General features: G+C 34.5%; 1 protein-coding gene across 3 annotated transcripts in view; it reads right to left on the reverse strand.

The window, feature by feature from the left end:
• Window positions 1–16343: 16343 nt before the first annotated feature.
• SHOC2 (SHOC2, leucine rich repeat scaffold protein) overlaps window positions 16344–24168 on the reverse strand; it is a 97043-nt gene continuing 89218 nt past the window's right edge. For all 3 annotated transcript variants that reach the window (XM_008054940.2, XM_008054942.1, XM_008054941.1), the window contains exons 6-9: window positions 22430–22552; window positions 20376–20513; window positions 19933–20050; window positions 16344–18375 (exon numbers count right to left, since the gene is read on the reverse strand). In XM_008054940.2, coding sequence (XP_008053131.1) covers window positions 18167–18375; window positions 19933–20050; window positions 20376–20513; window positions 22430–22552 — 588 coding nt within the window. In that variant the 3' untranslated portion in view covers window positions 16344–18166. The remainder of the gene's footprint in view (window positions 18376–19932; window positions 20051–20375; window positions 20514–22429; window positions 22553–24168) is intronic.

Raw genomic sequence — 24168 nt, forward strand, 5'->3', positions numbered from 1 at the left:
TTTGCTTGCCTCACTAGAATGTAACTATGGTCTGTTTTGTTCACAAATATCCTGCACCTAGATCAATGCTTAGCATGTCAGTGAGTGATCAGATATTTGCTGAATATGTGGTTTCTTCTCAAGAAACAGAATATGGAAAGACAAATGAATTTGAACGCAGAATCATATGTCAGCATACTATAAAAGACAACTATAATAACTTTAATCTGCATGTATACAAGTGGTAGGACACCTGACCTTTTTGGTCTTGGAAGAACTGCCACCTGGCTGCAACACCTAACTCCTCTTTGCTCCCTTAGATTTATATAAGTTGATTAGGCTGACGAGCAAAGAGCCCCTACTCTTAATTACTGCTGCATACCCAGCTGCAGTCTCTCCCAAAGTGGAAACTTTAGAAAAGAAGATGTGTTCGTGGCTGAGCATCATCACAAAGTCAGTGTGATGAGTCAAAAGAACAGTCAGTGTACCAGTGTTGCTTATTAGCCAGCTGACTCTAAAAATGTTTGGATTTGGTTATCTTTAAAATGGTATAATGTCTCTTCTTCCCAAGAGACCAGACAGCCCATGTGAACTATTTGAACCCCCAACTCTAAAGCCATTATCCAAAACAAAAGCTTTATTAGTATTTTCCCCATAAACAGCATGAAAAATGAAAATAGGAGCAGCAAAGTATACAAAGTATAGATTAACAGATTTATGTCGTGTACTTTAAGTGTTTCTGGCTTTTATTTTGCATTTGGTTTCAAAGGAAAGAAGAAGAGTAAAACTATTCAAAGTTATGAATGTTAAAATATATCGTTTTTCAAGTTAGTAGTTTATTGGTAGGAGACAAGTTGTGTTTAATTCAGCTTTCACCTGGTCAGCCTATTTCAATCAGGGCAGTGCAGACATCATGGTTTAGTCGGAAAGGCAATACTGTGGAGTAGAAAGAATACTGATTAAGGAGTCAAAAGACCCAGGTTCTAACTTCAATGTGACATGTGATACTGCATCAATGTATAAGTCATTCACTTTCCCTGAATATTATCTTATCTTGAAAATAAAGGTACCACTGTCAGACTTATATAAAAACCAAAGGCGAAAGGAAAAATAAAATTAGCTTGTCTAATATAATACACAATTGAACCTTTAAAAAAAATTAGCTCAACATAACCAAAACCAAAGAAGTGGAAAAAATAGTTACCAAGCTTGTCACAAACATTTCAAGTTTCAGAGTAACTTGAGTCCTTAAAAAAAATTCTATAAAATTTGTGGACCAAATGTAATTCTAGTAATTGTTTTAGAAAATCACTCTTAGCTGGGTGCAGTGGCTCAAACCTATAATCCCAGCACTTTGGGAGGCCGAGGTGAAAGTTTCGCCTGAGCCCACGGGTTCGAGACCACCCCGGACAACTTGGCAAGACCTTATCTCTACAATAAATGAAAAAAATTAGCCGGGCATGGTGGTGCACGTCTGTGGTTCCAGCTACTTGGAAGTTTGAGGCAGAAAGATCACCTGAACCCAACTGGTTGAGGCTGCAGTGGCCATGAGCATGCCACTGTACTCCAGCCTGGAGACCCTGATTCTAAATAAATAAATAAATAAATAAAAATCACTCTTGGACAAATAATAGTATATAGTGGAGAAAAGCTATAAAATGTCTGCCAAAGCACTTAGGCATAAGCAAGCTCTTTTTTAACTCATCTTGTTTTAAGGGTTCCCTTGAAAGAACTGTTTGCTATATTTTTTTAAGTGAGTATTTACTAAACAGTATTCAAATGTACTAGAAATGTAATATCCATGAGTAGTAATTGAACCAGAAATATGTTAATATGTGTAAATATGTTATATGTATGTGTACATGTATATAAAATGAAAAAAGTAAACCCTAATTCTCACCTACAGTAACATCCAAAGTCTGTGGTAACATGAATCACACTCTGAGAAAAGTAACAGGATAAGTTATTGCACAAAAAAACAGAAAATCTGAAAAATATTGCTTTTATTGTTCTTACCTACAATCCAAATAAACTGTTACTTAGAAGAATTCTTATCTGTATAGTGTTCTTTTAAAGTTGACCTCAAAGGCCAAAATGTGTAGCTTTAGAACTTGCCCCTAAGTTGATGCTCACAGAAAAAATTTTCTTAAATGTCTCCAAGTATTTTGGAAGAAAACAGTGATTACCTCAAATCCAGGTTCGTTCATAACTCTTCATATTAAGATTTTATTTTCTAATCAAATGAAAGTATATCGGTAGTTTTAAATTTGTTTATTTCAATAGCTTTTTGGGATAGAGTTTTTGGTGGGTGGGCTTTAAGACTACTCACAACCCTCACCAGTACACACTGTACCCAACAGGTGAATTTTTGTCCCTTCCCCTCTACCCCTCACTTCTGAGTCTCCAGTGTCCATTATATCATTTTCTATGTCTTTACATATCCTTAATTTAGCTCCCACTTATAAGTGAGAACATAAAGTGTTTGGTTTTCTGTTCCTGAGTTAGTTCACCTAGGATGATGTTCTCCAATTCCATCCAAGTTGCTGCAAAAGACATTGCTTCATTCTTTTTGATAGCAGAATAGTATACCACAGGGTATAGATACTATATTTTCATTATCCACTGATTGGCCGATGAGGGCATTTAGGTTGATTCCACATCTTTGCAATTGTGAATTCTGCTGCAATGAACATTGGGTACAGGTTTCTTTTTTCTATAACGACCTCTGTACCTTGAGTAGATACCTAGTGGTGGGAATTCCGGATCAAGGGGTAGATCTACTTTTAGTTCTTCGAGTAATCTCCATACTGCTTTCCATAGAAGTTGTACTATATTAGTACCCTTCTGCAAACAGTGTATAAACATGTCCTTTTCTCTGCATCTGCACCAGCATCTATTACTTTTATTTTTATTTTTTAAATAATGGCCATTCTTACTGGTATAAGGCAGTAGCTCATGGTGCTTTTTTTAATTTGCATTTCCCTGATGAGTGATGTTGAGCAGTTTTTTCATGTTTGTTGGCCATTTGCATATCCTTTTTTGAGAGATGTCTGTTCATTTGCCCATTTTTAAAATGAAGTTATTTGCTCTTTTCTTGCTGATTTGAGTTCTTTGTAGATTTTGGATATTAGTCCTTTGTCAGATTTATAGTTTATGAATGATTTCTCCCATTCATAGGTTACCTATTTGCTCTGTTGATTCTTTATTTTGCTGTGCAGGAGCTTTTTAGTTTAAGTCCCACTTGTTTATTTTTGTTTATTTGTTTTGGGGGTTTTAGCCATAAATTATTTGCCTGGACCAATGTCCAGAAGAGTTTTTCCTAAGCTATATGGTTTTAGATCTGACATTTAAGCTTTTAGTCCACCTTGAGTTAATTTTTGTATATGGGAAGAGATGGGGACAAAGTCTCATTTTTCTGCACATAGCTATTTAATTTTCTCAGCACCATTTGTTGAATAGGGTGTCCTTTCTCCAGTGCATGATTTTGTCTGCTTTGTCAAAGACCAGTTGATTGTAGGAATTTGGGTTTACTTCTGGATTTTCTATTCTGTTCCATTGGTCTATGTGTCTACTCTTATACCAGTACCATGCTATTTTACTTACTACATACAGTCTTGTAGCATAATTTGCAGTCAGGTACTGTGATGCCTTGAGCTTTGTTCTTTCTGCTTAAAGTTATTTTGGCTATTCTGGCTTTTTGGTTCCATATGAATCTTAGGATTGTTTCTTCCAATTGTGTGAAAAATAACATTGGTAGTTTGATAGGAATTGTGTTGAATCTGCAGATTACTTTGGATAATATGGGCTTTTTAACAATGTTGATTCTTCCAATCCATGAACATGGATGTTTCTCCATTTGTTTGTGTCCTCTACAATTTCTTTTTTTTTTTTTGAGTTGGAATCTCACTCTGTCACCCAGACTGGAGTGCAGTGGCCACTTCCAGCCACTGCAGCCTTGACCTGCTGGGCTCCGGCGATCCTTCCGCCTCAGCCTTCCAAGTAGCTGGAACTACAGGCATGCGCTACCACGCCCGGCTGATTTTTTATTTATTGTAGACATGAGGTCTCGCCAAGTTGCCCAGGCGGGTCTCGAGCACATGGGCTCAGGCAATCCACTCACCTCAGCCTCCCAAGGCGTGGGATTACAGGCTGAGCCACCGAGCCCAGCTTACAATTTCTTTCATCAGAGTTTTGCAGTTCTCCTTGTAGAGATCTTTCACTTCCTTGAAGTATATTCCTAGAATTTTTGACTGCTACTATAAATGGAGTTCTTGGTTTGAGTCTTAGCTTGGTCATTATTGATGTATAGTAGTGCAACTTGTGTGTTTTGATTTTATGTCCTGAAACTTTACTGAATTCATTTATCAAGTTCAGGAGTCTTTAGGAGAAGTCTTTAGGATTCTCTATGTATAAGATCATATTTTCAGCAGAGACAGATTTCTTCTTTTTCTTGCCTGATTGCTCTAGCTAGGACTTCCAGTGCTATGCCGAATAGTAGGGTGAAAGTGGGCATCCTTGCTTTGTTTCAGTTCTGAAGGGGAATGCGTTCAACTTTTCTCCATTCAGGATGTGTTTGTCACACATGGTTTTTACTATTTTGAGGAATGTTCCCTCAATGCCTATTTTGCTGAGGGTTTTTATAATGAAGAAATGCTAGATTTTATTAAATGTTTGTTTTAAATTCTGTTTATGTGGTGGATCACTTTATTGACTTGCATATGTTGAACCACTCTTACATTCCTGGGATAAAGCCCACTTGGTCATGGTGTGGTTTTTTTTGTAATGTGCTGTTAAATTCAGTTTGCTAATATTTTGAGAATTTTTGCATCTGTTTTCATAAAAGATATTGGTCTTTAGTTTTCTTTTTTGTTGTTGTGCTATTCCTTCCTGGCTGGCCTCGTAGAATGAGGTAGGGAGGATTCTCTCCTCTTCAGTCTTGTGGAACAACTTCAGTAAAATTGGTACCAGTTCTTTGAAGGTCTGATAGAATTCAGCTGTGAGGCTATCCAGTCCTTGACTTTTTTTGAGAGACCTCTAATTACTGTTTCAACCTCACTACTTTCTATTGCTCTGTTAAGGGGATCTATTACTTTCTGATTTAAGGTTGGGGGGGTTGTATATTTCCAAGAATGCATCCATTTCCTCTAGATTATCTAGTTTGCTTGCATACAGATGTTCATAAGTTTCAGATGATCTTTTGAATTTATCCTATGTTGTAATATCTTTTTCATTTCTGATGGAGCTAATTTGAGTCTTCTCTCTATGCTTCTTAATTAATCTAGCTAGCAGCCTACCAATTTTGTCTGTCTTTTTTAAAAATCCACTTTTATATCATTAATCCTTTGTAATTTTTAAATTTCAATTTCATTTAGTTCTGCTCTTATTTTCATTAATTCTTTTTTTTTCCTGCTAGACTTGGGTTTAGTTTGTTCATGTTTTTCTAGTTCTTTGAAGCATGATATTAGGTAGTCAATATGCAATCAGTCTTATTAATGTAGGTCTTAATCACTATAAATTTTCCTCTGAGCATAGCTTTGGCTGTGTCCCAGAGGTTTTGATAACTTATTTATTTCATTGTTGTCATTCATTTCAAGAAATTTTAAAATTTACATCTTGATTTCTTTGTTGAGTCAAGGATCATTCAGGAGCAAATAGTTTAACATTCATGTTTTTGTTAGGTTTCACAAGTTCTTCTTGGAGTTAAGTTCTAGTTTAATTCCACTGTGGTTTGAGGAGATGCTTAATAACTTTTTTAAAAAAAAAGTATTGATACCTTAAGAAATAAGATAGATACGTGGGACCTCATCAAACTAACGAGCTTCTGCAAAGCAAAAGAAAACATCAAGAGAGCAGGGAGACAGTGCACAGAATGGGAAAAAAAATTTGCCAACTGTAATCTGACAAGGGCCTAATGTCTAGGATCTACAAGGAATTCAAAGATGCCAAAAAGAAAAAAACAAACAGCCCCTTTAAAAAGTGGGCAAAAGACATGAATAGACATTTCTCAGAAAATATACGGGCAGCCAACAGACACATGAAAAAATGCTCAACCTCACTCATCATCAGAGAAATGCAAATCAAAACCACATTGAGATACCAGCTAACCCCTGTAAGAATGGCCATCATTAATGAAACAAACAACAACAGAAGCTGGTGAGGATGTGGAGAAAAAGGAATGCTTCTACACTACTGGTAGGAATGCAAACGAGTGCAACCTCTTTGGAAGACAGTGTGGTAATTTCTGAAAGAACTAGAAATTGACTTTCCACATGACCCAGTAATTTCCTTATTGGGAATATACACAGAGGAATTCAAATCATTCTACAAAAAAGATACCTGCACACGTATGTTTGTTGCAGCTCTATTCACAATAGCAAAAGCAGAGAACCAGCCATGCTGCCCATCAAAGCTGGACTGGATAAAGAAAACGTGGTATATATACACAATGGAATATTATGCAGCCATAAAGATGGACAATGTATGGACTTCGCAGCAACTTGGATGGATTTGGAGTCAATCATACTCAGTGATCCATCACATGAAACAAATAACAGAGTACCATATGTTCTCACTCATAATTGGACCTTGAACAATTAGAATACTATAAGAAGGCGTTTGGCAGTAATGGAAAACTGTCGGGGGTGGGGGTGAGATTGGCAGTTGAGGGAAACTGCTAGGGGAGGGAGGGGCATACCTCATCAACAAGGGTACCTGAATAATGTTTGTATACCTAACCCTGAATTGTACCCCACATCTTTGTAATAAAAAAATAAAAATAAATACAATGTATTGAGACTTGATTTATGGCCTATCATATGGTCTATCTTGGAGAATGTTCCGTGTGCTAACAAGAAAAATGTATATGATGTAATTTTGGGATGAAATGTTCTGCAAATATGTTAGTTCCATTTGCTCTACAGACTGGTTTAACTCCAATGTTTGTTGACTTTCTGCCTTGATGACCTATCTGTTGCTGTCAGTGGAGTGCTGAAGTCCCTCAACATTATTGTATTGCAGTCTTTTTCTTTTTTAGGTCTAGTAGCACTTGTTTTATAAAGAGGAGGTGCTGGTGTTAGGTGCATATATATTTACAATTGTTATGTCTTCTTGTTGGATTGATTCCTTTATTATTATATGATCACCTTTTTTTTTTTTTTTTTGGCTTTAACTGTTGTTAAAGTCTGTTTTACTGATATATCTAATATAATCTGCTCTTTTTTGGTTTCCATTTGCATGAAATATTTTTCCCCACTCCTTTGCCTTCAGTCTATAAGAGTATTTGTGAGTTAAGTGGGTCTCTTGAAGGCAGCAGTTATTTGGGCAGTTTTTTAAATCCATTCTGCCAGTCTACATTATTTTAGTGAAGCTTTGAGACCATTTACATTGAGTTAATAATGATATGTAAGATATTATTCTATTCATCATACTGGTTATTTGGTTGCTTTATTTTCTCTATTGTGTTGGTGTTCAGAAAGTCCTACAAACTTTATGATTTCCTGCATTTTTCTACTGGTGTATTTTGGCCTTTTGTTTCAGTATGTAGAATTCCTCTGAGTATTTCTGGTAGAGCTGGCCTAATGGCAACAAATTCTCTCAGCCTTTGCTTATCTGAGGACTTCATTTCTTCTTCATTTATGAAATTTAGTTTTGCGGGATACAAAATCCATGACTGCCCATTATTCTGTTTGAGGGGATTGAAGATGGGGCCCCAGTCCCTTCTGGTCTGTACTGTTTCTTCTGAGAAGTCTGTTATTAGTCTGATAGGTTTACTTTTGTAAGTTATTTGATGCTTTTGTCTCACTGCTCTTAAAATTATTTCCTTCACATTAACTTTGTATAACTGGATGATTATAGACTTTGGGGATGATCGTTTTGCAATGAATCTTCTGGGGGTTCTGAGTTTCTTGTATCTGAAAGTTTAGATCTCTGGCAAAACCAGGAAAGTTTTCCTCCATTGTTCCCTCAAATAGGCTTTTCAAACCTGTTGCTTTCTCTTTTCAGGAACACCTATGATTCTTAGTTTTGAACGTTTTTCATAATCACACATTTCTTGGAGACTTTGTTTTATTCTCCATTTTTTTTTCTTTATTGTCTGATTGGGTTAATTCAAAAGCCTTGTTTTTGAGTTCTGAGATCCTTTCTTCTGCTTATTCTAGCCTATACTTTTCACTGCATTTTGTCCTTCCCTAAATAATGCTTTTATTTCCAGAATTTTTTTTCAGTGTCTCTTTGGAGAATTTTTTATTCATATCTGAATAGCTTATATTTTCAATGTTCTCCTGAAGTTCATTGATCAATTTTATAATCAACCTTTTGAAATGTTAGTCCCGAAATTTCAAAAATTTCATTTTGGTTAGGGTTCATTGCTGAACAGCTGGTGTGGTGTTTTGGGGATGTTGGAGAACTGTTTTTCAGAACATATTGTCAGAATTATTTTTATGGCCCCCTTCCCATTTGGGTAGACTACTTCTTATTTCAGGTTGGCAGGGGGCTGGTGCAGGCACTGTAGTGTTCCCTTGGTTATAGTCTTGGAGTGGTAAGTTTCTCAACTGATAGCTGTGGCAGCCATGTGCTGGGTACCGGCACTGGGTCACAGCATGCTAAGTGGCCTGAGTGGCTTGGAAAGTGATGTTAGCTAGGCTTTAGAATCAGACCTTCCCCAAACCTGAGGTATTATATCTGAGGTCACGGGCTATACTGTTGACCTCTGGCCAGAAGGTGGTGCTTGTGGAAGAAAGCCAGCTGCAACAGTAGCTGTAAGGATTCTTCTTGATGAGTGTTGCTCCAAGAAAATGCCCAGCCAGCCTAAGCCAAGGGCAGGGCTCTGAGGATTTCCCAAGTTCCCTGAGTCTTTCAGGGGAATGCAGGGGAAAGGAGCAGAAGCGCCCTGCAAGAGTGCACTCTTGGCTACCCCAGTGAAGATTTGGAGGTAGTCCCAGGCCACTGGACTAACACTGTTGCCCAGGGCAAGCATAGGAGTTTACACAGGGAGAGGTTGCTACAGCAGCTCCTGCCTTGCGCCTCAGGCAATCTACAATCTGAATGTCAAGGTGCAGCCAGTCTCAGGGTCTCAGGCAATCTGCTCAGCCAGGCACTCTCTGCAACTGCAGTTTACCCTTGGTGCAGGTATTTTCCTAGGTCAGAGAGAAAGCAGTTGTGCTACCCAAAGGTTCAGTTCCTGGAAATGGCAGCTGGTGCTCCTCACGGCTTTTTTCTTGCACACTCCAAGGCAGGGCACAGTTTGAGGAAGGCAGTTTCTCGAGAGGGACTTAAGTCCCACAAGGCTTAGGGGGCCCTGCAAGTTCATGGCAGTAGCACAGAACTGCTGAAAACTTCTCATTCTCCTTCCCCACTGTGTCCAGAAGGCTGTGATAGATTGTAGTGGTGCAGGCAAGAGTCTGGCCAGTTCCAGCCCAAGTTGGCAGATTTTTTTCTTCTTTGCTCTAAGTGGTTAGTCAAGGGATGTACTGCTGGACCTGTTCCTCTGAGTGCTGAGGAACCTCTATCTTGATGTACTCTGTAGGAGAAACTCACTCTAGTTGCCTTACATCAGTCACCTTAGCCCTCTCTCCCCATGCATCAGAATTTTCTAAAAGGCAATCAATGTTCTCAATTGCCTCAGGATAACCTTTATTCAGCAGTCACAGAAGGTGCTTTAGAGGTTAGAAAAAAATGAATTCTGAGTACAAATAGTGTCCTTACTTTTTAACGAGATTAGTCAAAATAGGTGTAAATGCCTTTCGATTGTGATGCAAAAACAAATTTCTGTTCATCTATAATGTGAGTTTGACAATGAAGGATACATGATATTCAATTTTGCATCAATCACTAGTTAAAAGACATGGACTCTATAATAAATTAAATTCAGGAAAATATAATACCCAAATCAGAAAAAAAAAGAGTTTCTAGACAAATCAATCACCTGTCTGAGTTGAAACACAAAGTTTACCTTTGTGCTCTATTTCTCCTCTTTCATCTATTCATTATATATGTACACACATATGCATATGGTAGCTCTCTACACTTCAGAAATTAAAAGGCTAATTCCAAACACTCTGAGTGCTACTTCTGTCGTAAGAAAATGTGGCAACTTAGAGTCTTAAACACTGAGCACTAAAGCTCTTCACCATAGCTCTAGAAAATAAATTACATTAAAATTAGGTCTTCTAATTTTCATTTAGTAATAGAATCTGAACTAAAAAAAAAAAGATTGAGATTCTTATCTCTGGTATCAATAGGAAAAATTAAATTAACCTTATTATTATCAAATGTTTTAAAAAAAGATTTGGACTTTGGCAATGCTTGCTTTTCAATGTAATATTTATAATATACGCTTGCAGATATTATGCACTTGTAACTTAAAAACAAAATTATCCAGCTTTTAAAAAATCCTAGTTAAAAGCAATTTGGTCTAATCACTTAAATCTAATCTACTGAAGTATTAAAGATCCAATAATACAAACACTCCAATGTAATCTATTTTTATATCTTATGATATTCTTTCCAAGCCAGAATATTTTGTGTGTTTTAAAACTGTGCTCCTCCCAAACACAGGCATTCCCTTCCTAGGCCTGAATTTTGCTAGCAAATCTAAAATTACAAAAATCAAATTGTTTAGTTAGACCAGACAGCCTGGGACAAATATGAGTTAGAAATAAATGCATAGACTATCTAGTTATCTAAAACCCAATCTATTCCAGAAGATTACAAAGTTATATAGCAAAAATGATGGGGAAAAGGTCACTATAAACTAGTTGATTAAAGAATTAAAATCTTGAAAAGAACAGCATGTTTTTTAGAAATGCAAAATATAGGTTCAGTCTTCGGGTGACATTGCTAGAGAGAAGCTGTAAGGGAATCTAAACAGAGTATAAGCAGTCATCTACTGCTCTTAACATTTTCCATCTAGTACTTTCCACCTCAGTTCTTTGGGAAAATAAAATTTCTCACCTCTACTACAGCTATTTCTCTTTGTGAATCATCAGGATTCCATTCTTTTCCCACCATATACAGTCTCTATCAGGAATCTCTTCTTCAATTACTATCTATATGTTGGATCATCTATTTCCGGGCCTAACTTCCTAATCATTTAAGTATCCAATTGCTTACCTGATATCTCCACTTAATGTACCACAGGTTCTAGGACACATCCTCTCCCTACCTCTAAACAAACCAAAAGAACCTGGTACTCTGCTCTAAAGTTCCTCAGTTAAATAAACATATGGCAGATGCTTAAGCTACAAACCTAAGATTAATTTATACAATCAATCATGAATTCTTACTGATATGTCTTCCTAAGGTTCCCTTAAGTATTCTTTCCACTCCCACTGCTCTATTCCCAAACAACTGTCATCTCTCATCTGAATTACTCCAACTGCCTCTCACCTGGCCTCTTAGTCTCCAGTTCTAATGACTTTCAATTCAATCTTCCCAAGGAAGACAGAGTGGTTTTTTGTTTTTTTTTTTTAATATATATTCAAGAATGCCACAAGGAAAGGTAGCATTTAATCATATTGTGCATAGAACTAAAATTTGTTATATTTTCTGGTAAAATTTTTTGTTTTGAGACAAGGTCTTACTCTGTTGTCCAGGCTGGAGTGCAGTGGCCCAACTATAACACACTGCCACCTCACACTCCTGGACTCAAGTGATACTCCTACCTCAGCCTCCAGAGTAGCTGAGACTACAGGTGTGTGCCACAATGGCCAGTTTGTAATTTTTTCTTTTTTTTTGTAGAGACAGGAGCCTTGTTATTTTGCCCAGTCTGGTAGGCTGGTCTCGAACTCCTAACCTCAAGTGATCCTCCCACCTTGGCCTCTCAAAATCCTGAAATTACAGGCATGAGCCACCACACCCAGCAACCTTGGTAAATATTCTTCAGTCAATTAAGCAGTCTTGGGTTGGGTAAGATCTCCTTTACCCTCATAGCTTTTGTTCTCTTGAAGCATTTCTTTTTTTGAGTTGGAGTCTCACTCTGTCACCCAGGCTGGAGTGCTGTGGCACACCCGCTCACAGTCACCCCAGTATTGACCTGGTGGGCTCAGGCAATCCTTCTGTCTCAGCCTTCCAAGTAGCCAGAACTACAGTTGCATGCTACAACGCCTAATTTTTCATTTACTGTAGAGTTGAGGTCTTGCCAAGTTGCCTGGGCTGGTCTCCAACCCACGGGCTCAGACAATCCACTTGACTCGGCCTCCTAAAGTGCTGGGATTACAGGCTGAGCCACCAAGCCCGGTCACATGAAACGTTTTAAAACACAAACTTAAATAATTTTATTAGCCAATATTACAACTTTTTCTAGAATCCTGCACTCACTTTCCAACTTTAGTTACCATGACATCTTAAACAGATGAAAGGTTACAAAACAAAACAAAAGCATTTTCTTTACAGCATACAGAAAACATGATAAAATACTATTAGGACTAGAAGGCTCAGAGAATGGGGGAATTACTCCTAATAATTCAAAGTTATAATTCATTATAGCAAAGTATTCATTATATGATGTAAGCAGTAAAAATTAAAAAAAAAATTCTGTAAGCTAGGATTTTATAAATAGTAAATAAAAATAAAAACTATATTGAAGGACAACACTGACTATATAAAATACTTGTTGCAAGTTTTTGCGCACCTATTTTGTATATCTATGTGTGCTATTTGCCATTACAAAACTGTCCAGAATACTACATAGTAATGAAAAGTCATTTCTCTCAGTTCCACACTTTTATGTTTTCATGATACTGCAAAGACTGATTTCAGGTCCAACTTCAGTTACATATAGCATTGAAAATCTTTTAAAAGACTCAATGGCAGAACATTTACATATACATTATTTATACTAAATAGCTTAATACAGAATCACTTACTAAAAAGGTAATTTTTATATAGTCAAGATAATCAACAATATAATTCAGGTTCAAAGTACATTATTTGAAAACTGTTTACACCTTTTAGCCTTGAATCATAATTTAGAATAGTTAAGTGTTTAACATAAGCCCTGTTAAAGATCAGAGGAAACCTGATCTTTCCTTCAAGAAAAATCCAAACTGTTAAATACATCATTGTATTCTTATTTAGCAATTACAGGAAAACTTTCTGACCTATGTTAAAAATAAGTTTTGAGGTGAGAGAAAAGAAAAACAGCAAAATTGGAGAAATTATATATTAGTACACATTTCTATCAAAGACTAATATTAAAAGAAATTATTTGATTCACACACAAAACATTCTCTTTAGTAGTGGACACCAGGTTTTAAGTTCTAGCTAAATGGACAGGTTTATTAAATAATTATACAAAATCATAAAAATGTGTTGATGGCTGAGGCACACATTACTTGTATATTAAGTCTGAGCAGACCAGTGGATGGTTATATTCCCCAAATAAATAACACCAGTGTGATAAAAGGCAACTTAGATAACACAGGAAATCTAAATAACAACAGTCACTGATAAAGCAACTACTGCCTCTAATTATACATACTTTCCCTTCTACAGTTTTCATTTGTAGATGAGTTTTAGGAGTACCTATAATACATAAAATGCCATTTAAATATTATTCCACTGTTATTAGGATTCTTAGGTAAGAATTCTAATAATTCGCACAAAAACTAAACCTTCCCTTTAGCCAAACTAGCACCGTTGTTCAAGTAAGAAAAAAAAATCGCCCCTTTCTGAAGGCTCTTTACTTTCATCTGTCAAAAATTTGACATAATATACAGATTTTGTTAGAACAAGGTACTGACATCTATTGAAAAACTGGCATAATATCCGAATCTATGATATGACAGAACATACCTCCAACATATACAATGCTGTTGTACGCTGCTCCAACTGAAAAACCTGCATATGACAGCTCTGTCCCAACCACTATCAACACTGTTGACTACTCCAATTTGAAAAATTCGCCATTCTGAAATACTATAAACTACATCCCATCCTGATCACAAACAGCTACTTCAAAAGTTTATGTTTAGAACTCAATGTCAGCGGCATAATTAATAAGTGTATACAAGTGAAAGTTGCTTTTAAGGGTAATAACAACCAACTTGTTTTTAAAAATTAAAAATAAAAATTTGTATTCTTATACTTATTTTTCGAGGGACAGAGGTGGGCACATAACATCAATAAAGGTATCTGATCTCAAACCAGGTGAAGTAGTGATCAAAGGGAGGCTTAAACTTTACCTGTAGGATGACCACTTATGTACCTAATCCTGAATTATACCCTACATCTTTAAAATTAAAAAAGGCAAATAACTTATTTTTCAAAGTTAAAAATAAATTCCAAAATATTTTCTCAGAATTAGTGTTACCAGAAGGCATCCTATTCAATAACAAGGTACTGATATCTATTTTACAAAAGTCTCATATTTTCTTAATATAACAGTGATCAAGACACTGCCTTAGATATCAAATCAATGTCTCAGCTCTTGCATATTCAAATTTTCTGAGATTACATAATCAACTAAAGATTGTCATGCTTTTTCCCAACTGACTCCTGAAAGTTAAACTAACCAAAAAAATAAAGCAAGAAAAAAAGTTTTAGGTAAGATATTTGGTATACTATCTTATCCTGTAGTACAGGTAGAAGATCTTTCCTCACAAGTAATTCATTTTAGTTAAACCTAATGGATTTCAAGAGTTTGTTTTTCTCTGGTTTATTTTGGGTTATGCCATTTGCCTTCAGCTAATTTTGCAAGAGTGACCATATATCCTGATTTGCCTGATACAGTTTTGCTGTGTGGCTATTGGCCCATCATAACTATTTCAAACATGTCTCATTTTATACACTTAATTTTTTTTTTTTTTTTGAGTCAGACTCTCACTCTTTCAGGACAGAGGGCAGTGGCATAATCGTGGCTCACCAATTTCGACTTCCCAGCTCAGGCAATCCTTCTGGCTAATTTTTTGTAGAGAAGATGTCTTGTTATATCACCTAGGCTGGTCTCAAACTCCTGGACTCTAGGAATCCTCCTGCTTTGGCCTCCCAAAGTGATGGGATTATAGGTGTGAATCACTGTGCCCAGCCTATCCATTCTTAATGATAAACAATTATAAAGTCTGCAAGCTGAAATTTGGACTCAGTGTACATGGTTTAGAAATAACTCAGATGAAGAAGCATATGGCTCAGCCTGTAATCCCACGTTTTGGGAGGCTGAGGTGAGTGGATTGCCTGAGCCCACGGGTTCCAGACCCACCCACCCGGAGAACTTGGCGAGACCTCATATCTACAATAAATAAAAAAAAATTAGCCGGACATGGTAGCACGTGCCTGCAGTTCCAGCTACTTGGAAGGCTGAGGTGGAAGGTTTGCCAGAGCCCAGAAGGTCGAGGCTGCGGTGGCCGGGAGCAGCCACTGCACTCCAGTCTGGGCGACAGAGTGAGACTCCAACTCAAAAAAAAAGAAATAACTCAGATGAAAAGCAAGAAGTTGTAACAAAAATTTACAGAAAAGCTAGATAAATTGTGATGTTTAACAATTTATCCATTTTAAATGATTCAGGCTGTACAATGAGATAAATTAGAAATACTCAATTATATTTTTAAAAACTCACTCTAACTGTATCACCTACCTTTTAATATAAGTACAAATAAACATTTTGTGTGCATTTTCCCTTCCGTTTCATTTACCTTTTTCATTTATATCCATAAAGTCCACAAATTAGATAGTATTTCCTCCTCCTTTCTTGTATGAAATAATCATCTAGGATTTAAGAAATAAACTCCCACAAAAGGGCTGTTTGATATTACCATTGCCATTTTCTGCTACAAATTAACAAAAAGCAAATTTTAGAGCAGATAGCTTTTACAATGTAACATCCTCCGACATTTTTGTTTTATTTATTGAGTCTCATGGAGAGATCAAACATAATTTCTTAAAAGAAAGGAAAACTTTTGGTAATGCCAATCAGTCCCATTGCAGTTTCAGGAAAAAAATATTAGCTCATATATCCCTTACTGTATTCAAACTATTTGGGTGTCTTGATTTCACAAGACAAGAGTTCATTCTAGTTTCTTGATAGAAGTAATGAAATTCACAGGTTTTTACAAGACTTCAGCTATACAGAGGACTATGTTTTCTGCTTCTTAAAAAAATTTTTTATAACTCATCAGCTATATATTGTTTACATGTAGCATCCCTTCTACATGTAAGACTGCCCATTTTATACTTTTGTTACAGATTAACATGAATAAAAGTAAAAGAACCAAAATGCTTTGAAAACTATATCTATTTTCATTTTAAGAAACAATAACCATATTTTTTCAAGAAAAGACATTTAGTTACTACCTTTAAAGTTCAAGTTCCATCAACTTAATATATAAACACACCTGGATATGAGATTTAAAAAACCACACATACACACAAGCTCTAGGTAGAGCTATAATAAACAAATTCCTTTTATAAACAAAATTTTAACTGAAAAGCCACAGTAGATGGAAAAAAGAAGAAAGGATATTACTTGGTAAAATCCAGTGACATCTACAATAGTTTTACAGCACATTTAAGCATTCTAGGGTTTTATATCTTCACCTGCCTTTCATTTCTTATTTGCTCCTTATAAAACTGTCAATTACAAACATAGGTTTGACCTCAAAACTAGTCCTGAATTTAAATTCCAGGAATAGCAAAATATCAGCCCAAATTTCTATCTTAGTATCAGAGCCTTAATTCAAAAATGGCTTTGTTTGAAACACAATGCCCAACTAAATTTTAAAAAAAGCAGCAATATGCAATTATACAATATATTGTTATTTAATATATGGGAATTGTTTTTTAGGATGACATCTATAGTGCACTTGCTCTGTGAGTCTCCTCAATGATCAAACTGACTTAGACCAACAATACTGCTAAGTCTTAAAAGCAGTGAAACAAAAGAAAATATACCAAACAGCACATGCACATCTTACAGAATGCCCACTGAACTGTCAATGTCTTCTATGCAATGTGCCTCTTTTCCATAATTGTATTAACAACTACCAAGAAAGGAAAGATGAGGTTAAAAGTAATGATACTGAACTGAATTGTTTGAAGCCAGTGCCCCACATGTGGGGAAAGTGCATTTAGTTCAGCAGCAATACAGCACAGTGTGAAGATATTGTGCTTAGACACAGATATTCCAGAATTGAAAGATGTACAAGGCAAGTCAAGATATAAAACCATAGTACACTGTTAAATAACCTTGAAACATACATATATTGCAGTTTTCAAAGAAAGACATTCGTGTCATTGTACAAGGATAGGGAGAAATCCTTAAAGTTACCTATTGTAGTTTATGATATAATAAATACATATCTATATAGCATTGTATATACATATATAGAATGTGTGTGTTTATATGTAACTTATTTGCCAAATCATCCTGTTAGTTTTTGTGGATCTGCAACTTTCAGGAATAAAAAAACTTCTTTCCACTACAAGTTTCTGTTTCCCCTAACTTAAGAAAAATATTTATACTAGAAAAGGTCTCAATACTACCCGCTATCCAGAGACTTATTTCAGGTATTTTACTTCACAGCTCATCAGAAGTACAATTAAAGAAATTCTAGGTTTTTACTGTATCTTTTCACTTTGCCAGATGTTTTAACAAGCAAGTATCTTTTAGTATTTAAACCAGTTGACAGAAATTCTTTAGCAGAGGATATAAACTCTAGATTTGACTGAATAAAACAGAGCAAATCAAAACAAAACAAAAAAAGTCCAGTGATTTACTCTGGTTGTAAACAATACATAAAATTTAAATCTCAAAATAAGTTAAAAAAAAATTCTACCTTCCGGGCCTACAATACTATAAAGGTTGACAATTGGTAAGGGGAAAATATATATGAAAAGTTGCAGCAAAATTGTTTGCCCATTATTTTTCCTAAGAGAAAGTATATCTAATTATACTATCTCTGCCCCTTAAATTTAATAATTTCATGATTTGTTGGCAAATGTTTTAAGCAAACTGGCATAACAGATTACACAACAGAAAAACATCCATCAAATTCAGCAAAGAAAACTTATATAAGCCTTTTGTACAGAATTTTTAAAAAATCTAAATGGCTATGATTCCTCTATTAGCAGAAACACATAATGCAATCTTTGTAAGTCTGCCATATATATCAATATCTACATAAATAGATACAGATATAGATATGAAACATTAATGGCAGTCTATTTCTGAACAGTGTGTGGGACCAGCAGATTTGAATCAGACCATGGCACGATATGGACCCTGCATCTTTAGGAACTGAATGATGAAAGAAGGCCCCCCAGCAACAATCTGAGGTGGAAGGTGACTGAGTGGACAGTTCTCAATACTCATGATCGAAAGCTTGCTGCAGAGAGCCAGCTCAAAGGGAAGGCTATGTAGGTTGGGGTTGTCATTCAAATACAGTTCTTCTAGGTTCTCCAGTGTACCTGTTTAAAAAAAAATCAAATCACAATTATTATTTTTTTAATTACTTGCTATTTAAAAAGTTCAACTGGGCATGATGCTATCCTGGACATTACATATACTGAATACACATTTCCTCCTTATAGTTTCCTCTCAGTTTGAAAACTCTCTACAACCATGAATCTCAAACTTGGCTGCATATTCAAATCAACCGGGGAGAGCTTTTAAAAACCCAGGTCACACTTCATACCAAATTAGCACCTCTTCCTTTATGGTTGGTTTTCAAGTTTGGAGAGCTTTTTGAAAATATATAAACTCTATCTCCAGAGATTCTGTTTAGAACAGTTTGGCATTCATGTACATATTTGTTTAACTCTAGAGTTGAGTTTATCATATATTCAAAGTCTCCAATTATTTTTCTATAGTAGACTGTGATAATTTCTCAAATTAATACATTTACTATGTGAAAAGTTTTTGTTTTATATAAGCCCTTCACTAAGAGCATTATCACATATTTGGCAGTAAGCCAAAAATCAATTTATGTAGTCTCTTAAACATTTTTTTGTTAGACTGTCTGAAGATTCCTGCGCTATCTAGGAAAATGTCTCAAGCAATTAAATGAGGCCAGCTGAAGACATACACTAGAATTATAAATGTAAATTTCTCATGTGTTTCCAATTTTTAAACTTCAAAATTTGGAATATTTCATAGTGGCATTTGTTAAAAGACTAATAAAAATAACAGCAGGTAACATATTACTTAATTTTTTATTACTTAATTTATATGTAACATATTACTTAATTTTCAATTTTCAGAACAATCCTATGAGAAGTTACTATTATCATCTTTATTTTACAAATAAGAAACTTGAGGGTTAGGAAGTTTACATACCTTATTGAAAGTCACAAAGCCAATAAGTGACAGAGCCAGATTTTAAATTGCCTATTATCTCCAAAACCATTTTTAACTACTGGTCTATAGTGCCTAAGGGACAGCACACCAAGGATGGGAGAACATAATGCATAAAATTACTAATTTAAGAACTATTATGTAATTTCTATATGACCTAAATCAAGTAACTCTCTTAGTAAAACAGAATCACAACTTGCACTGACTAAAATTCCAGGTGGTCATGTTAATTATATGAAATAATGAAAATGAAAACACTTGGAAAATGCTGAAGTATTTCCAAATATTCATATTACTCAAACATACTCAAATATTAATTCTAAACAATTCATAAAGAAATGTTCTTTCAAGTCTAAGACTTTATTAATTTAATTCAATCCTACGTAATTTTTAAATGTGGAAGAAACATAAAATAACTCTTCTAAACTGAAGCTATGTAAAAAGCTATATATTAGAAATGTGAGTATTCTAAAACATTCTCAAATACAATATTAATCCTAACACTCAAGAAGAAAACCAATTAGCCAACCATTGGTCCTCTATTAAAAAAATTTTAAGCCTGATATAACCTCAGCTGGCAAAAACAGTGTATTTGCCATATCTTTTCTGAAATACTTGAAAGCACAAGAGCAAATTATTAGTACAGAGTCAAGCATTCATAGAGCTCATACCAATTTCCTCAGGAAGATGAGTAAGTAGGTTCTCTCCAAGGCCCAGATGTGTGAGATTGGTAAGGTGACCAATGCCTCTGGGAAGAGTAGTCAACTGGTTGTTTGTCAAGACTAATTTCTATAAGAATAACAAAATAAAAGACAATTACATATGTATTTTCTACAACTGATATAAACTTAAAATAATATAACTAATAAACAATATTATAAATTAACAGAGAAATCAGATTGAATATGATGAATTATAACTTAATAAGTTATAGGTTTTTTCTTTCAAAAAAATACTATTTGTTAGGAAAACAAAAACAGCTTATATAAATATAAAGCTCAGCCCTAATGCTACAGGAAGGTGTTCTGATCAAAATTTTAAGAAAAATGTACAATTTGGAATGGATTCCAAAAGCTACTCAAATAATTACAAAATCATCAGGATAACGTTTTACCTGTAAATCCTTAAGATAAGCAATTTCATTTGGCAAGGATTCCAATTTGTTCTCCTCTAGATCCAACTCTCTTAATTTCCTAAGGTTTCCAAGACCATGGGGAAGCTTCTTTAGAAGATTGTTTGATAATATTAGAACCTGATGAGAAATTATCGACAATATTTAGCAATTCATGAAATGAAATGATATATATCATTTGTGGCTTAAAATGTATTAAGCAATGCTAATTTTCCAAACAGAAAATATTAAGGGTAATGTTCAATTAAATAACATATTTAACTTACTATTCTAAAAAAAAAATCACTTTAGTTATTCAAAATAAAACAGATTTTTATTTTATTTGTCAAAACTAACGAAAGCAAAAGAAGCAATTTAGTTTTAGCTAATTACAAAAAAATTAACTATTTACACTAAGATTCACGTAGGTAACAGTACTTTGATACTGAATAGTTATAAACTATGTAATACGAAACTTTATTCAAAGCTCCTTACAAACCATCACTCAAGGAGGTAACAACTCACTTCTATCTGCCTATATCAATTCACTACAATTATTATGTGTGGTGTATTTATTACACTGAAAGGCATCCTGCAAGATACTGAAGGGGACAAAAAGGCTAAGGAAGATAGTCTTTGTTCCTACAGAAACTGCAAACCTGCAGAAGGATGGGAAAACAATAATGAGTATGAAAGAGTGTACTAAGTAGAAAGACCTACAAAAGGTTCTGGCTAAGTTTTTATGCCCATTTATTTCCTCTGAAGTTATCTCCCCCATAATAAAGTAAATATATACAATAAGACCAAGAAAGTAATAAAAATTACTATTTGAGTTTACTATTTGCAAGACACTGTGCTAAATGCATTATTTAATTTAATTCTAATTTCAGCTCTATGAAACAAATACTATTATTATCTCCATTTCATAGCTTAGGAAACGAAAGCTTTGGCAAGTCCATAACTATAAAGAGATAAAACTGGAACAATATTCAGATCTGTTTGACTTCACAGCCTGTGCTTTCAACCATTTTGCCACACTATTTAACCTTATTAAATAATAAATAAATTGGTTGTTTTTTGTTTTGTTTTGTTTTTTTGAGTTGGCCAGTCTGGAGTGCAGTGGCACAATTGTAGCTCACTGCAGCCTCAATCTCCTGAGCTCAAGTGATCCTCCAGTCTCAGCCTCCCTAGTGGCTGGACTACCAGCACATGCCACCACACCCAGCTAACTTGTTAAATTTTTTTTTATAGAGACAAAGTCTTGCCACATTGCCCAGGTTGGTCTCAAACTCAGGCTCAAGCAGTCTTCCTGCCTTGGCCTATCAAAATGCTGGGATTATGGGTGTGAGTCACTGCCCCCAGACAATAAATTAGATTTTTTTAAAAACATTGATATGGAGGAAAATTTTTAAAAATAATGTATTTGCTATTAGTAAGCTTTTTCATCAAAAAGATTACAAAAATTCTAGGAATTTAGAGGCAGTAGAAATCATCCTTAACTGAAGAGGTGACAAAAATATGAATCTTTAACCATGGAAAAAATTTTAAAAGTAAAAATTATGAGGATAAGAGAGCATTCTAGATACTAGAAAAAATAGGACTGAACATACAGAACTAGAAATACACACATTTCCAACAAAGAAAATAATCTATTTAGTAAATAAAATGTTAGGTTGGTAATAAGAATGAAAAAGTATGATAAAGGGTTCTGAATGCCAGTGTGAGGAATTAATAACTAAGTTGAAAAACAAAGTTCTTAAACAGAATTTTTTTTTTAATGTTCTGAAAATGCTGTTTTAGAGACCTTTTCCTTCAAAGACACTTTATAGTATGCAAGCTTACCAACTTTTATTAGGCAAGAGTAAATCAGAAGCATTGATCCTAGATTACTTAAATCAGTATTTCAACACTGTAATAGGGTTGTATGTTTAAGAAAGTTCTAACATTTATAATTATGAATTTCATCCAAATAGAAATTGTTCTTTTCAATGTGAAATTTTATAAGGAAGACAGCGGTGGAAGGGTCTAAAGAGCTCTAAATGCTCATTTATACTGACCTCAAGAGAAACAAGACCAGACACATCTTCGGGGATCTTTGTGAGCTGATTAGTAGCTAAATTCAATTCTACCATACTGGTCCAAGTTCCAAAATCCAAGGGAAGTGATGTTAACTGATTGTCCTGGCAAAGACAAAAAGAAGCATCCAAGGTAGAACCACAAAACAAAGCTCTGTATCTACCTGTCCCTTTGGAAAGATAATTCTTGAAACTTTATTCCACTTTTTGATATCCAAATATAGAAAGAAAAAAACACAAAAACTCTAAGCCTCCGAAGTTTTCATACAGTAACTAGCCTTCTATTTTGAAGTTAAGCTGGAAATTTGTTCCCTTTGTGATTATTTGTATTGGAAATAGAAAAACATTCTATATAAAGAAAGACTAGTGATTTCAAAAGTCCTATGATAAATATGATGCTTTCCCCATTTTACAATGTACAGAAAACACTCAAGATAAAGTAAATGTACAAATAAAGATATGAACACAATGGAAGAAGACACAATTAATCTTTGCCCACAAGAAATCTTGGATGAGCTCAGAAATTCTTGAGATGTTGAACAGTAAAGCAGGAGACAAAAAAATAGACTTAATAAGATAGCAAATTAAATCATTAAAATACCAATTATCTACAATTTCACTTTTAAAATCTATAAGATGGTAAATATACTCATCATTACATAATAAAAACAGATGATGAAACGGTAAATATGGCCCTAATTTTGTTTAAAAATTAGATATAGCTATAAACAGAAAAAACATGGAAAATGTACCAATTATTCACTTTTTTTCCTGCTTCCATATATTCACTTATAAAAAATACTTTCACCAATAACAACTCTTACTACACTATTGTATTTTAGGGGTATTGGTATTAGGAGAGGACAATCAACACCCTTGTCCAGTTGAGCATGAATTATATATACCAATATGTCAATGGTAATGCTACCTCTTAATGGTTAAACTTATTTTAAGACCTTTTAAAGTTAATTTGTATTTTTAAAAATGTCTGTACTGCATACAGATTACTTGTCTCATCTAACACAAAATCACCCATAAGAGAAATCCCAAGTAAAAAACATCCATTTGAAAACTAAATTTTTCTTGTATTATAATTTTAAAACTTATCTATTTATTATGACATTTAAACTTATTATCTATCTATGCCAAAACTACTGTTATATTATGATAAAATCTTTTCATTTAAGAAAAATTTACTACTGGTGCTTATATGGGGAAAAAATGACAAGTTTCACTTTTATTTCTTCAAGAAAAAGTTCTGTTAAACATTTACACTGCATCAAGTTTTTAAAAAAATTAAGACAAAGCTCTATATAGTTTTATTTTTAATTTATTATAAACAGTTTTTTCAAGCTAACATATTGCAATAACATTATATCCATAAAGATGTATATAATCAAATGCAAATGAACACCTGAACCACTGTGAACTAGGACTATTATTACAAAATGAACATTCAGAATTAATCCCATTTCAACTGCTAAATATAAGTAGACTGATTAACAACAAATTTTATAGTTGTTTAAAGACTATAAAATTATTTTTAACTTCCAAAATAGTATAAATCATCATAAAAGATATATACTATACTTATGAGCAAATATAGATAGAATCATAAAACCATACACTTTTTTTTTTTTTGAGTTGGAGTTTCACTCTGTCGCCCAGACTGGAGTGCAGTGGCCGCTCCCGGCCACCACAGCCTCGACCTGCTGGGCTCC

Source organism: Carlito syrichta, unplaced genomic scaffold (genome assembly GCF_000164805.1).
Source record: "Carlito syrichta isolate Samal-C Ts95f unplaced genomic scaffold, Tarsius_syrichta-2.0.1 Scaffold301619, whole genome shotgun sequence".
NCBI classification, from domain to species: domain Eukaryota; kingdom Metazoa; phylum Chordata; class Mammalia; order Primates; family Tarsiidae; genus Carlito; species Carlito syrichta.